The following is a 17636-nucleotide window of genomic DNA, read 5'->3' as shown; positions in this document are numbered from 1 at the left end:
TGTTCTTGTCATATCAGGGTACCATGTCACTCACTCACTTTCTGAATAAAAGACCCAGGGGTCCAGCCCTCACTGAGTATCTCAAGTTCACCTTCCATCCATTCTTACAGACTTTTACTTGGGAGAGAGGAAATTGGAAGACTTTGGGAACCTCTAGGGCCATATCTACAAGCCTTTAGGGACCTCCATGGTCCAGGGAGGCATGATGTTCATATATTCATGACACTAGCAATAAATGCACCTACAGTACTAAGTTTGTTGAAAATTTGACCATATATGTTTTCAAAAAGAGGATCAAAAATCAAAAGTGGCCCCCAATAATTTGGTCCCAGCCCCAAGGCGTGCGCACCTATAAGTAATATTTAAGGTGCCTTTGGGCATCCTGTGGCCTGGGGTGGAGGGGGGGGGGGGGGGGGGGTTGGAGTATATATATATATATATATATATATATATATATATACAATAGATGACGAAGTATGGTGGTAATGCATTTCAGTTCAACAGTGCTATTTATTCAGACCAAATTTTCGACGGATACATTCGTCTTCCTCAGGATCGACAATGACAATTGTGAAGAAAGACGAATGTTTTCGTCGAAAATTTGGTCTGAATAAATAGCACTGTTGGACTGAAATGCATTACCACCTTAATTCGTCATCTTTTCTGTACTGGTACTAACACATGGATTACAAGTATCATATATATATATATATATATATATATATATATATATATATATACATATATATATATATATATATATACATATATATATATATATATATATATATATATATATATATATATACATATATACAATGTGTAATATTTCGAAAACAAGTTAAACTGCGAAAGTAAACTTAAATCTATATGCAATCTCCAAGATATTCAACTTTGTACATTATACCTAGCTCTGTTACACTTGGTTCTACTTTTGTGTGTGTGTGTGTGTGCGTGTGTGTGTGTGAGGGTGTATGTGTGAGGGGAGTTTTTTTTATAATAGATTCCTTAATTTCGGGGTTCTGGGACCTTTTGGACATGGTGTCTATTTGAACACCTTGAAAGTCTATCATCCTTGGGATGCTACTTGCCTAGTCTGTTGAAAATCTGTCATTACATGGGTTTTTTAAAGAGAACCTGGAAATGGTTTTTGAAAATGTATGCATGACCGACGACCGGACAGTAGAATATAAATGATGGCTATTTCCAATATTAGCTTGAACCTTTTTTGCTGTCTTGAACCTTTGGCTAAGATGAGTTTAAAATCTAATGGATCAAAGTCACTTGATTTCAAGAAAACTTTCTTTTGTTTCCTGTACATTATTTTCATTTTCTAGCTTGTGATAATACAGATACTAAGGTATGTAATGTGATCTCTCAAAATAGAGATCAATGATAAAAGTGAAAAACGAGTATAGCTTACACTCACAGTGTTTTATGTGTTTACCACAAATTCTGGACTAGGATGGTGTGAAATTGCAGTTGATTAATTTAAAGCAAACAGGATCTCGGCTCCATTTCATACTGAAGCGAGGTAAGTCTCACGTTTGTTGCACACTGTGTCGATGTCTTTCGAGAATGCTTCTTATTCCTAGTCACCAATTAGAACAGCATAATCTCACTCCTCACATATTTTAGAAATACAACATTACAAGTGTCTGATATATGGCCCGCATCTGACACTGGTATGGGTTGTGTGCAGTCAAATCTGCTTGCCCTGCAACTATACACTGCCAGTTGCTAACATCCTGTCTTGCAGTTGCATCAGACTTTCTTCAGGAGTTCCTTAATAGCTGCAGCTTTGTCTGTAGTGATCAGAACATATTTGATTTTTTGATTAAACATCTTCCTCAAATCGTCCCAATTCCAATGATTGCATGTCATTTCCCTTCCACTGTTTAACTTGAAGAAAAGCTGCTACCGAGGTGGAGGGAAGGGACCTTTTGGAAGGGTTAGGAACAGAAAATGATGTTATGTATTTTCTTTTTTATCTGACTTAAGACTGCTTTTTCGCCAGCAAAACTGAATTCAGCCTTCATGCTGCTCGCATTTCTGAAAAACAACAATTGTGTGTTGGTGAAAATGTTATTAGTGCGAAGCCTCAATGCAATAGGAAACATTTCTTTTAATAAAGCTGCAGATACAACACGAAAAATGGTAAAAGTAAGACTTATAAGAATTTATATGTGTTGTATGAGCTTGAAGCCAATGAGAAGGATGCTGTTTGTATTGATCGACTGATGAATCCAGAGTACTAGTAATAGAACTGTTAAAGGACATTCCAGACGATTTTCATAATTTCACATCATGTAGTACATAAATCGACAACTCCATGTATAGATTTGTGGAATTTATTGTGGTTCTTGATCAGAGAAACAAGACCTTAAATAAATTACACTGAACAAGGATGATGACATTGGAGGTTCACATATTTCAGAAATGTAGCAGTGTAATTCCATTACAATACCACCTGCTTGCGAGTTCACCTGTGTATAATCTATGCATGCCTTCTTCTTTTGTTCTGCTTCCTTGAGTCCCAATTAAAGCATTCTTATGGTGACTCTGCCATGTCATCATCCTTGTTCATTTCAATTTGTTCTAAATTTTGAAAATATTCTTATTCTTCAACCCAGTTATCATAAATTCTGAAACTCTGTCCTCTGTATAACTAATAGTTATTCAAATGTAAAAATCTGAAAGTCATCCGGAGGTCTCCTTTAAGGCATTTCCTTTTTTTTTCTTTTTCTTTGTATCTGGCTGTAAATCACAATGTTTTACATTTTCAGTGAGTCACTGGGTGAAACCGTGCAAGAATATGACAAAATCCACTTCCATACAAATTATCACGGTCATATGTTGCTCATTGATAAACATGCCTTTACCAAAAGTTTTGCAACAAAGGACACAAGTATCAACTAAACATGGATGTAAATCATCGCAGGTAAGAAAAAAGATGTTTGAAAAAAACCCTGCTGAATGATTTAAGACCAATTTTTGTGTACCGTAAGCACACTTTGAAAGCTATATGAGATATGTCCAAACTCATGAAACTTTTGTAGAGTAGCTTATGGATAATCATGAACTTGATGATATGCCCCCCCCCCCCTTTGGCAAAAAAAAAAGAGAGAAGAAATAAAGAATTGCAACATAGACACAAGTAATAAGCAGTAGACATGAGGGCAAATTACAAAACATAATACATTAAATATCATGCAATCATGAAATATTTTAACGATTCCTACTACATAATTTCAGACTTTAATATTTGTGTACCTATTGAGCACACTTTGGAAGATAAGTTGAATTTACAGTTAAATAAAGGTATGTTCTATTCGATGCTACTTACAGTTGTTTTCTGTTTTGAGGCTGTATCTCAAGAAAATGTGAGTACAATGTAATACAATACTTTTGATAAATGCAAGAATATACACACTAGGAGTAGGATAATCATCAAGGTTTTTTGGTATTATAACAATTTTCCCTTGATATCTTGGATGAGACATTACAGTACAATTAACGTTCTGCAGCTTGTATTCGTATATCTGAAATCATATTCACAGTAGTAATTTGAATAGATTTATGTATAAACATATGCAAATTTTTAGTGAAATATAGGTAACTATTCCTGAGTGGAACGTATTCTACATCAGTGATTCTCAACAGTAAAATTAAGACCACAGACACCATCACTAGGTACCTTTTACAGATAGAAATATAAGCCTGTAGTGGCACTACGGCGGTCATTTTGCATTTAATTGAATGCAAATATATGCAAAAACTGTATAAAGGGAAGTTTGAAAGTTACTGCTTATATCATAATTGTATTCCCTGACCTAAAAAAACAGCTATAGGTTTAGACACCAGAATCTATTTTCTGCGGGTTTTATGTCCAGATAGCGACTTATTCCTGAGTGTACTACATTAATGATATACGAAGATACGGGCTTGCGCAGGCAATATGGCGGCCATTTTGCATGTAATTATATGCAAATATATGCAAAAACTATATAAAAGGATGTTTGAAAGTTGCTATACATAACATAATTGTATTCCTTGACCTAAAAAACATAGGATTAGACACCGGAATTTACTTTCTGTGGGTTATATATCCCCAGATATAGGCATAAATAGGTTGTATGGCGGCCATTTTGAATTTATGCAAATTAGACACTGATCCACCACTCGAATTTTAGGGAACTTTTAATATGTTATTTTGATAGCTCTTCCGGGTCAAATGCAAGTGGAATCGTTTCTGTTGCAATTAGTTGTGGGTCATTTCATATTTTGACTGGACTATATAGTGGAAGCCTACTCAAATTGTGTTCAAGAGATAATTCAAAAAGTATGAATTTTCACACTGACAGTTCATACTTTTTGAATTATTTCTTGAACAAAATTTGAGTCTAAATCAGAGTGAACAGGGTAATTATAAACCTCTTTCCCATCATTTCTGGCAAAAGTTGGACTCTCTGGGTCAATAGGCCAAGGTCAAATGCTGCATACAGTGTACAGTGTAGGTGCCTACAATGTACAATATTTCACTGTTGAGGCAGTAACTGTAAAAGATCTTTCTTTTCTTCAAGATTCTTCTCTTTGTCCCACTAAGTGTGTGTGATCCAGGTGTTGTAGTATGATGGCAAAGTAAATTGACTAGATTTAGGGCACAATGGAGGTATGAGAAAAGTAAAGAAAAAAAAAACCACACAACTTATATGTAACACTACATGCATCTTTTCAGCATTTGAAAGAACTGGTTGTGACCCATACAGTAAAACCAGAAATGTTCAGGTTCATTAAAAGAGCCGAGATTCGCAAATTTAAAATGCACACAAAAGTTTTCATCTACACTACAGTATATGCATGGAAGCCAGTGGCAATTTGCAAAAATTTCATGATGCAAAAATATCTTCCTATATTATACCGTAAATCCTGAGGAATATTTGCTGCAGATTGTCCTCGTTAAATTGGCAGCTCTAGATTTTACTGCACAAATACAGAAAGACTATATTACAGTTGTTGAAAAAGATCAAAAGTATAAGTATATGCACAAAATCTTCTCTAGAGATAAAATTCATGCAAAGTGTCAATTCTAATGAGTAACTGGAGCACTCTGTCATTTTCTAGAATGTGTTGGGACTTTGTAAGGATCAGTCATAAAGTTAGCAATGTATTTAAAGAAACTATTTATTAATGATTCTGCAACTGACATAAACAATGGTATGTGACCATCACATAGGGCTCAATCTATCATGTATCAAATGTTTTTCTTCTATTAATGGAGCTCTAACACAGAACAGTGAACTTCAATACAGGTTGTACATAAAAAACACGCTCAGCACGAAACCACCAAAATGTGGTTACTGTTACTGTGGTAGTTGGACTTAAAAACTGTAAAGTGGGATCATGTACAAGTACCGTCATTTGTCAGGGATGAAAAGAGACGTGTATACATCATGTACAGTATTTTTGTAAGGTTCCCGCAGTCATGGAAAACCTGGAAAAGTCATGGAATTTTGAAAATGTTTTTCCAGGCCTGGAAAAGTCATGGAAAATGAGAAATTATAATCCGGTGTATCATGGAAAATCATGTTTATGTAAAGATAAAGGAGTGAATACGAAAAAGAGTGAATTTAGATTGAATTTGGAGTGAATTTGTAGTGAAAATGTTCTTGTATTTTTGCTTTTTGCCTGTTACTGATCTTCTTTCTTCATTTCATTGAATAGAATCTAACCAACTTGTTCACCACAGACAGTGTTGATGTGGTATACAACACACTGACACTTTTACATGTACACTATTTTGATAGTATTTTAGTAATATCCATTTATTTAAAACTAACCACTAATATGTTGTCTTGAAGTTACTGTCCAAAAAAGAGTCCTGGATTTCTAAGAATTTTGTGTGAAAAAATCATGGAAAAGTCATGGATTCTATTGTTTTGTAAAAGGTGCAGGAAACCCTGTTTAAATCGATCTGTACAATAGTGCAACAACAGAAATTACTTTTAAGTCTTATTTAAAAGCGTGTCGTTCAATTTAACTGACATAACCCAAAGCTGGTTTGTAATCTAGTGGTTGTTCACAGATTAGTGATACGATACCTGTGTACAGTGTTTGTACAGTGTACGTGTAGTTTCCTCCATATGGCACAAGACTTGTGGTCATACGAGGAACTCTGAGTCATTTCTTGTTTGCATGCCATGTGGGTTGGATCGGACTGCAGCACCATTTCAGTCTGTCAACAACAGGAACAAACACAGCTCATATGCCATTTTATCACAACAGGCATTTTAGCATAAAGCTGCCATGTACATTGTATGAAAAGTATTGTGCTAAATGTCAACAACAATATTGTACTGTATCTGACTGCATCTGTGTGTTGAACAGGAAAGAACTACCTGGTATTGTAGTATCGGGACTAGCGCTCTCACATCTAGAAATACTTGCTCCTACTGCAATTACATGTAGCTCTCTCTTTCAATGTGATGGCAGCAATGAATTTGTGTACATGTACCTTGAATTGGAGCAGTGAATCAAAATGCAGTGTACAAGTAGAACTGACAATTTTAACAGCAAATTGTTTATAGCATGCTGGAACACGCTTTAGCAGAGTACTTTATTTGAAAGATCAAAATATCCCAGATTAAAAGATACAGTAGAAAACTTACATGCGGAAATGTGCGCATTATAGAAAAATATTAGGTTTTTAAGAGGGCCTAATTTTCATTTCATTTCGATTTGCGCATTACGAAGAAACTAGAAATACATGTTTATAATAGTGAATTCTTTCCTAAACTATGCTAAATCAATTCGAGTATTTCATTTAAAATTTTACGGTGAAATAAAGCTTGTAATTCAACGAAAGGTGAAATGCGCTCGTCTTGCAACTAGAGCGGTGCCAAGCACGACTTCAAAGCGTAGTGGAGTGCTAGACATCCCATTGTAACGCCTTGAACCCAAACATGTGTTTGCATGAATTACGAAGAGTTGCCACTCCATCTCTGTAACACCTCCGCGCATGTACACAGTGATTTATCTTCTCAAAGTACATGTACACAGTACTTGTAAATCAGATGTGGTAAAGGTGTCATGTTTTCACTTGTATCACATTCCTGAGCACGTATTCTTTCTCTAATTGTCATAACATGAACTGGATTCAAGAAGACAATATTGTATCAACATGTTCTGGATGTAAATGTCAATTTATTGTACAATAGGCAGTATTGACTTTATAACGGATGTGGGTTCCTACATCTGTAACTGTAGTTGTTTCCTTGCAGACATTAAAAAAACAAACAAACAGAAGATACATGTAGCTACAGCTATACATAGTTAACGGCCCGTTAACGATCGCCCCGTCACTGTGTAGGAATGCTAACCCTGGAAACATTAAACTGCACATTACTTGAATATGAGACCATTCTGAAGCAAATAATTTTCACACAACAATAGATAATGTACTCTTAAATGAATCCCACAAGGACTGGAACAATCATCCCCCAGCATTCCCACTGATTCCCACTGATCAGTTACTAGCCCTCCCCTTTAAAGCTGAATTAACCCCCAGAATACATGTTGGAAATCAGTGAATTTGAGGGAAATCTGACAATCCGTTCAAAAGTTATAAATGTATGAATTTTTGAAGTTTTGGTGATGAGACCACTGGATCAGAAGACTACTACGGATCATAACATCACATGTGCACTAACATGTAAAAAAAATATATAATTTTTTTTTTTTCTAGCATAAGGAAAGAGCACTAGACTTACCTGTACCTCATCTCAGAAAGCAGGGGGAATAATACTACCCTTGACATGTACAATGTCAGTAACAAGTCCAGGGAATGTGTACTTTTCATATGAAATGATATTTTGTGGAATTTTCTTTATATTTTCTTTATATCGTAGTCCATAAGATGTCATGATCTGTAGTACAACTGTAAACGTACAATGTAGTCTTCTTATCCAGCGGTCTCGTCATCAAAACTTTAAAAATTCATAGCTTTTCAACGGATTGTCCGATTTTCCTAAAACTTTCACTGATGTGTTCTACTATTGCTGCATTCACTCAGTCCACATGTATATTTGGGGTTAATTCCCCTTTAAATTTACAGTTTACAGTAGAGTGTACATGTACAATGTACTTGGTACTGGTACACTTGTACAGTACTTCATACACTGTACATGGACGGTTTGTACACCGTACATGTGTGCAGAAGTAGGTGTGTAGAGTTGCGCTTTAAAATGTATGGTAAGCATCCGAAACTGTGCTTTGTTATACACATCATGATGATCTTGCAAAGTTTGTTGAGGTAGCCAACAGTGTGAAAGTATGTACATGTACATGTACAGTACATGTGAAAGAGTGAAGCAAGAACATTCAACCTTTTCAGATAATTGCGTCATACAATTGTCACAGCGGGCTTTGTTCAGCATTCATGGTGCCTCCTAGTATCAGCTTCAGAAAATGGTAGTAATTTTGCCCAGACATATTGTGACAGAATTCCAGCAGGATTTGTCCTGCAGACATCTGCAAAGAGTGATTTTTCCTCTTTCTTTTCACTTTCATCCAGATGAAATAATTATTGCAGCGTTGTTTCCTGCTTACAGAACAGTACAGTTCAAGAGTACACGTATACACGTAGTACAGTTGTAAGGAGAGATACCATGCAAAAGTTTCATAGTCATTCTCGTTGGTACATTTATAGCCTTGTCATATTGTAAAAATTTCAAATGATCTTTATCTGAAGTGAAGCCTGTAGTCTTTAATACTACAATGTATTATGGAGGTATTGCGACAATCAACTGCTGTGATGCAGCTGTTGGATGCTAGTGTTTCACACTGTGAAAATACACAATTGCTGCCTTCTCGCGTGATGTTTACTTCAAGGTGCACTCTGAATGGGGTGAGCGGTAGCACAATGTTTCAAGAATGGGGGTAGCCCCTTCTTCTGGTCATCATCAAATTTGGAGGTTTCACTGCCCCTTCTGGGTTTGAGACCACCATTCTTTTTTTCCTGTGAACAGGAAATGGGGATGTCCCCCGCAATTTTTTGTATACGTTGACCTTCCAGTTTATACACTGCACTAATTGTTTAATGTGATGTTTACGTTCAGATTACAGAAGGTTGAGAAGGATTTCGCATTTTATTGGGCAAAGTGCCATCGTAAACCACAATGATAGTTACATTTAAAGAAGGATAGATGGACTACATTTGTATGAGGACTGCAATGTATCTTTCACTACTGAGGTAGAAGACATTGTGATCTTGGATTTGGCACATTTCACCATAAATTTATCCTGTGCCAAGCGCAATTTCCGAGGAACTTGTTGTAATATATGTAAAAGGTCATCTAGGCAGAAGGCTATCTTTAGAGTATATTGATGTAAAACTAAAGTGAATTGCAGCCAGTTTTGAAAATGAAGGGTACGTCAATAGTCCATAGAAAACAGTGCTCTCCACTGTGTAAATATGAATGTTGATGCTGGCTACATTTCTTCCTGTGGATTGCTCTTCACTACATATCCAAAACATTGTAATGTTTATGTTTAATTTTGCACTACTTTCATTATCAGGAATGATGGAACCAAAGGGTCCATGGGTACATGGAGAATATTACAGTCACAAATGAGAAGACTAGTGGAGTCAGGCAGCATATTAAATGCCTTAACATTACCATTTTTTAAAAGCCAATTTTTCATGGTTCCTTTTGACTATACAATTTGTAGACCTACAAGTTTGAAAACACTGGACCTTACAAAATGTTGACCATACAATGTACATGTAACTGGGGGCTTCCAGAATAAGAAGAAAAGATGATTCAGTGGGTTATACAATGAGTCAGGTGCATTGCTATGTCAGTACCACACTACATAAATCAACAAAGAGACATACACTGTACACTGTACTGAATCCCCCAGTTATGGCTGAAATATACATTGAAGGGAACGCAAACCCAAAGAGCAATGTGGATTGAATGAAAGCAGCAACGTTAGTAGAACACATCAGTGACAGTTTGAGGAAAATCGGACAATCGATGCAAAAGTTATGAATTTTTAAAGTTTTGGTATTGGAACCGTTGGATGAGGAGACTACTAGAGGTTATGACGTATGAGTGGACAACAATATAAAGAAAATATAAGGACAATTCCACAAAAATCCATTTTTCATGAAAATTACAAATTTCATCAACTTGATGCTGACATTGATGTTAAGGGTAGCAATTATTCCCACTGCCTTCTGAAAACGGTTAAAAATTCATAACTTTTGCATCGATTGTCCGATTTTCCTCAAACTTTCACTGATGTGTTCTACTACTACGTATTAAGTGTTGCTACTTTCACTCAATCCACATTGCTCTTTGGGTTTGTGTTCCCTTTAACATGAAAAACAGTGCCTATAACCGAAATACAGTGTACAACTGTAGGTGTAGAGCTCAATTCTGTACTTAAACAGGGTTGAGTCTTGTGAGAAGGCTATCATATCCTGCCCCTTACACAGTCCTGATAGGATATGATGTCTCACTGCGCCTCCCACTGGCTCTCGAACTCTTCTCGGCAGGCGTCGGTTTCACAAATGAACAGGGACACCGTCATAGTGCATACCGCCTTGCACTGAGGACAGTTTTCAGTACCGCAAGCAGTATCCAAGTACTTTCAGACATTTCTCCCAGAAGGTATCAGACAGGGCTATTTAAAGGAGGGCAGCATGAATCACATAAAAGGAAAGAAACAAGGTGCAAAGAAAGTAAGTTTTATAGAGACATTGTCAATGAATGCCGTGCCTGCTTCAGTTTTGATTCATTCAGTCATGTAAACATTTTATTCGCAAGTGTTCTTCATATCCTTCTTCAAGAGATGTTATGTTTTCGTGCAGCTCTGTAGTTTCACAGGTATTGGGTTTCCAGTCCAGGCGGAGTCTCACTTGTATAAGAATTCAGGAAGTTTGTTAAATAAAAATGGTACAATATATACATGCCTGTGACATAGTGGGATATAATTTGCACAAAAATATGTATTTCATACATTTTTGAATAGCTTGATGCATTCATGTTGATCCATTGTGTGCCCTAAAATAAGAAGGAAATATGGTTATGAAGGTGTATCCAGCATGTGCACCTTTGCAGCACTTCTAACTACTACATGTACGTGCAAGTGAGAGAGCTTTTGACTCTGCACCAAAACTATTCTAATTACCTTTTCCTTCACACAGCAGGCTTCCTGCCAAGAAGTCAATACATATTCCAGTCATTACGGATGTTTAATGTGATATCAAACATAGAGTGTACAACAGTGTATGTACAGGGAAATCTGTGTTATCCATCTCTTTTAGTGTTGCTGATCATGTGCAAACAGTGAGCAGTGTACCAACAATCACTTGTTACAAAGTGTACATAAAATCACATGTCAACCATGGCAAAAAAGCAAAGGTCTCAACCAGTTCAGATGTGGGCACTTTTTCTACAAGGTGCCCATCTGATGGAGAAGCCTTTAAAAACATTCATCTCTTGTTGTTACATATATAATACAGAATTTCATATGTGTAAACATTCTAATACCGGTACTTGTATTTATTCATTCTTTTAATTTTTTTTTTGTTGTTTTTGTTTTTGCTGGTTTTTTATCTCCATAGTGTTTGGAATAGCCATCTGAAATTCATTCTGCAATCAGCATATTGACTGTTTGTAAAGGTTGAAATCGATGGAACTCTTGATAGATTGTGAGCAGCTGCACTGGTGTACAATATATATGTTGAAATACAATGTAATTCTCCAGTGTTAAACATATTGATGTCATTGAAACTTATGCTGCCATGTTAAAAACAAAACAATTTTATATTTGTACTACATGTATGTTCAAGGGAAGAATATCTTGCAGGAGATATGATGTACACGTGTACAAACAGTGTGTACATATCATGATGTACATGTACAAGCATATATACCAACAGCTGCATTGAAACTTAATTGTATAGGCACATGTTACATGGCTGTGTCCTTTTGTTTCTGAGAGATTACTGTGTATTGATTTACTGTGCTTTGTAATAACCAAAGGTCTTTGTGTCTTTTCTTTAATACTATCATTACCCATCAAGAGTGTAGCCTGTTTGCGTGTGTGGTTGCTGTTTTGATATGATTGATATACTTGAATCTGTCTGCTATGAGTTTTGATTACAGCTTGTGGGATACATACTTGTACATTGTAGGTTATACATCAAAACCTACTGCACTTAATTGGATACTGGTACAATTTTTTTCTGGCAGCTGTGATGGAGATCCACTCATATTTTTGTTTTCTTCCCTTTTCCCCCCCCCCCCCCATTGGATTTATTTAAGATTTTTATTATCCCATACATGATTAAGTTTACACTACAGTGGCTGAATTTATGGTACTGTTTCCCAAGCTTTCTGTACTACAGTCACTAAAATGCAGTCCGTCAGGGTTCATTCATCCATTCATGTTTTGTTTTTTTGTTTTTTAATGCGATAAAACACCTAAAAAACATTAAGAACATGGAAAATCATATTAGGCAAAAATTTGACACAAAAATACAACAAATAAAACATTGTGTGTCAGATTTTTACATTAAGTTTACAACTGACGGGGTGATTAAGAACATAAGGTCCATGAGTTAAACTAGTCCCAGGAGAAAACAACAACAACAACACACACACAAAAAATGTAAATTCCTGTATATTGTGGGTGCACATCATCATAAGCAATGTCAACGTACAGAAGCACAGATCAGCTGCATCCTGGTGCTGTTTATAGCATTACACTAAAATAGCTTTCTGTGCACTTAATACAAAATGCATGTATAGGCCTTTCCTAATCAATTTATGTACATGTTTTTGATCTGTGCACGGCAGAACAAACAGAGGCAAGTGGACAAGGAGATGGCCATGGCCGAGAACCGCAGTCTGGCCGACTTCAACCTGTCGCGAGAGACGAGACTGAGGGAGGGGCGCGTGCAGCTGGCCCGCCTTCACGAACAGGCCAAGAGGGAACGGGAGATATACGACATGGACAGGAGAAGATTAGGTCTGGATACACTGGGCATGACATTAGAAACCTGGGTGTAGAGAAGTGCTGGCAGTTGTTTTGCAGGGCTCGATGTTACAATGTAGCAGTGGCTTGGGGCCCGGGGCCCCTACACTAAATAGTGAGGTCGGGCCACCAAATTTGCAAAGAGACTAGACTTTTACTGGCCTGATAAGGCGCTTTAGATTCTAAATGGAATATTATGTTTCTGTTCACTCTGGGCCACTACGAGAAAAAAGTTAAGTGTCGAGCCCTGTGGTGGCAGTAATGATGATAAACAATTACAACACAGTAGAATGCCGTTATAACAAAGTCCTCGCGACCAGCAGTTTTCTTTCATTATAAGCAAAGAAATAAACACTAAAAAAATAGAGTGCGTTGTAGATAATGTTGCGGCCTGAATTTTTGCTTCATTGTAACTAGAATTTTGTTACTAACATGTTTGTTACAACAGGAGTGCACTGTAGTTGTTATTGCAATTATTATTGTCATTGTTGTAGTAATAATAGTAATTGTCATCACTGTCATCATTGGTATGAATTTTAATACAATGATTTTAAAATGTACACAGTTGGAATAGCATCCTCAAAACTATTAAATTTCTGCTAGATTGTGCTATAAAAGGGAATTGTGTTTCATGTGGGAATCCTTAAAATGAATGTTCTATAAACCAATGAAGACTAGAATCCACAGGAAGAAATCTGATGAAGATGGCCATGTTCAACATGAAGAAAATGCGATGGACCTCTGCCATTTCATGATTGTTTTATTCCCTCTAAACCATTGCAGAATCCTTGAATGAGAATTTCTCTGTGGATGCAACGCGGGTGATGCTGGAGACGGCTGCTACCAAGACAGAGGAGGATTCAGAGGTTAGTGTCTTATCATTAATTATGTAACAGGCTCCTTTACTCATATTCAACAGCACCCTATAAAAGTAACCTACAAAATGCTCTCCTGCGAAGCCCTGTGTAAGACTTGTGATTGATTTCAACTTGTGATCAGCTTGCAAATTGCTGTCTTGATTTAAAGAGCAAACTCAAATTGTGATCAATATCTGTTTGAATTTGTAAACTGACACAAAAAGTATACCTAACTTTGATGTCTTCCAATCTGAAAACCTTAATTCCCATTGACCTTGAAATTACTTCTGTGGTAAAGGGTCATATCTCTCTTAAACACGAAAGCCTATTCATAATTTTGATTTCAAGAAAGATTGGTTAATTGCCAATCTGTGGCAACCTAAAATTGGCATTTTTTAAATTCATTTCCTGCAATTGATTTGTTATCAGATGCAAATGTTGACAGATTTGTTATGAATTCAGTCTGCAAGTTGCAGTAGATATCAATCACAACTAAATTATAAGATTAACTTGAAATCAATCTCAAGTTGCAAGGGCTTGGAACTTAGGATTGATTCAGTTTGATCGCAACAAATATTTAAAAAGGACAGCACCCATAAGTTTTTGCAGTGTTACTTAGCTTTCTTGTCGTTGCGCAAAACTCTTATTATTGCTATAATCGTCATCCATTTCTCGTAGCATGATATTTTTTTATTGACCAGGGGGGCATTTCATGAAGCGTTTTGGGCAGATATTTTTCTGACAAACTGTTACAAGCTACTGAAATCTTTGCCTCTGATTGGCTGAGAGCAAATTTGTCCAAAAATTTTGTCGGACAAGATGCTTCATGAAATGCCCCCCCCCCCCCCCCCCCCCCCCCACGAATGGGTACACTGAGGAAAGGAAGTCATGCTCAGTACCTGCCTTGCCGAATTATGGTAGGGATGCTTAAATGACAGGGCCCAAGACAAATTACATATTTATGGGCTGCTTGGATGCTTCTCAAAGAACACACGGGCTAAATTTGATAGCAGACAATATCAATGCAGTTAATGTTAATTTACTTTCATACGTGATAAAACAGATTCGAGTCGAAAGCCTGACAGTACTAAAATTGGGTGTGTATTTGGTCTGGATTTGAGAAATGAATTAAAGAGTGAGCAAGCATCTCTGAGAATGTTGATGGCATGAAATAAATGTATCAGAATGTGGAACAAGCGGGCAAAATTAAAAGAAATAGAAATCACTGATAAAGAATCAATGTTATCCAAGAAACCATATATGTTGTGTTGTGTGGGTAGCAGTTGTGAATGATTGTGATTCTTCACACAGACACATTCAACTAGAATGGGGAACATGCACAAACACATACAACTGCAGTAGCGGATCGGGGGGGGGGGGGGGGGGGGGGGGGGGGGGCACCTGGCGCACACTCCCTCCTTTATTTTTCATTATAAAAACAAAAGAAAGAAAAAAGGAAATGAAACCCGGAAGTGGCAGCAGAAATATTAGTTACAGTTATATATTAGTTTGCAATAGTTAAATATTAGACCCCCCCCCCCCCCCTGGATCCGCCCCTGAGCTGTGACATACTGTAGACCACTCTTCATAAAGAATGAACTAGGAATAGTCAGCATTGATAGTTTTGTAGAATGGATGACGGTGCAGTGCTCCCGTGTGATGTATAAATGGATTCAAGATCAGTATATTCTTTATTTTATGAACTTGAGACAGTGGGTGGCTGCTGTAAATGCCATTGTTTGTTTCATATCTTACACTTTGCAGGAGATTGCTGAGGAATTTTTGAATGGAAACATCCCACTGACAGACTTTTTAGAACGGTTCAGTAATCTACGCATGCTTGCGCACATACGTCGCATCAAGTCTGATAAAATGCAAGAACTGTTGAGGGCCAGTGCCGCCGCCACTACCCCAACCCCGTCTCACAACATGGCGTCGTCCATGGCGATGCCCCATGCCCCATCTCCTACCCGCCCCGCCCCTGCTCTCCCACCAAGGACTGGTAGCTATGGAAACACACACCAGCCGGGATATTTTCCTCAAGGGGCGGGGGTAGGAGCAGCCCAGAGCAGCGGGTGGACTTCGTATGGCGGTGCGGGGCAGATGCCTACACTGCCAGCGTACCCTCAATAAGAGTATAGCTGCTGCTGCTGAACTAGACATGGAAGGGCTCAACCAGGGGGAGTGACAGTTGGTATCACCCAGTGGTATCAGTCAGATTGTGAGGATAGTGACACACACTTCCACCTGCGACACAGAAGGGATGGACGATGCAGTCAGTCCCGAGTATTAGAAAGACGCCAGCCCCCCTCGTGGAGTACACTGTATCTCTTGGATTGCCAGGATGCTTCAGTGCAGAGATTCATTGACCTTTACTGGTATCCAGGCATGACCTTTTGGATGGCAATGTCACCCACCAGTGCAGTTCGACACCAGCAGTGCATGGATAGGAAAAATGCACCCTTGGTTTGACAATTTTAGATTTCAAGGACTAGGAAAGTGAATCTTCAGATGCAGAAAATTACAGGCGTAGTACAAACTTGGAATGTACTCAGATGAACATAGGACATTGATGTACATTCAATATTTTTATAGTGACAGAGGTTGTATCATGAAAGGTGTTATCAAAAAATAAACAGAACATACTGTGTGTAGACAACCCATATTAGGGTGAGGTCATCATCAAAAAAAAAAATAATAATGATAGTAATGGCATGTGCTTCTATCATTTCTCTCACCTTTTTGAAAGTCAGAAATATAGACCTTGACTGCAGCAAATTTGATACATTTTTTACAATCAATGATTTACTCTCAGAGAAAAAAAAAATGTTGCTTCATTTGCATAGTATTTGCATCAAAGGTTATCCTAATTTAAAGACATCTTTGCTTTATGTGTCCTCAAGTGTCAGAATCAGATGTATACAAATGAGTTATGGAACAGCAATTCCTGAAAGATTGTTTTGGCCAGAAAATGGCATTAATGCTGTAAAAGAAAATTAATGAATCAGGTTACAGTGTATTGAATCAGTTGACAGTGTCATTGAAACAGCTGTGTCCCAATCACAAACTTGTTGAGCCTCGTGTATATCAATGTATGTTTGAGAACTAATACTTGTCTTTAAAGTAGGCCATTTGTTTACATTTTTCTACAGCGTATATCATACTGTTGTACTATCAAAGCTCCCATGTTTAGGTTTAGCTGTGTATGCTGAGAATTCAGGAATGAATAAACTGTAACATTCTCTTGTTAACTTTCAAATGTTTGAGAAACACTGCACTGGTCTATCTTCAATAGCTAATAACGAAATACTTACCGGTACCCTACCGTAATTTGCGGTCAAGCAATACATTACTTGTTGATAGTCCCTCCTACCAATACCCAATTTTACAGTTCACACTCTTTTAAGTCAGCATCCCCTCAGCTGTTGAATAATCTACCTGAATGTGTAAAACAAACTGACTGAACAGAAAAATTCAAATTTATGCTAAAAACTTATCTGTTCATTCAATAGTCTCATGCCTTTGTACAACGTATGCGCAGGGGGTAATTGTAGTATAGGTCTGAACGTTCTGAAACCGTATCTTCGTCCCTTTTTTTTTTTCCTTTCTTCTCAGTGCTCAGAGACATTTTGATGTGGTGAGTGCTTTATAAATATTGTGAATTATTATTTATTCTTATAGGACACAATGTCAGATAGCTTCCTGAGATCATGGAGGTACATGAATGTTTGG

At 37.3% G+C, this 17636-nt stretch overlaps 1 protein-coding gene across 1 annotated transcript in view; it reads left to right on the top strand.

Annotated features, from left to right (window-relative positions):
- Positions 1 to 17359, top strand: part of LOC139708409 (vacuolar protein sorting-associated protein 37C-like) — a 29364-nt gene extending 12005 nt beyond the window's left edge. The window contains exons 3-5 of the mRNA XM_071620361.1: positions 12870 to 13041; positions 13831 to 13913; positions 15669 to 17359. Coding sequence (XP_071476462.1) covers positions 12870 to 13041; positions 13831 to 13913; positions 15669 to 16037 — 624 coding nt within the window. The 3' untranslated portion in view covers positions 16038 to 17359. The remainder of the gene's footprint in view (positions 1 to 12869; positions 13042 to 13830; positions 13914 to 15668) is intronic.
- Positions 17360 to 17636: the final 277 nt, after the last annotated feature.

Source organism: Diadema antillarum, unplaced genomic scaffold (assembly GCF_040938485.1).
Source record: "Diadema antillarum isolate AM-2024a unplaced genomic scaffold, OU_Dant_1.0 seq00001334_RagTag, whole genome shotgun sequence".
In the NCBI taxonomy this organism is placed as follows: domain Eukaryota; kingdom Metazoa; phylum Echinodermata; class Echinoidea; order Diadematoida; family Diadematidae; genus Diadema; species Diadema antillarum.
This window is presented reverse-complemented; position numbering and strand designations above follow the sequence as displayed.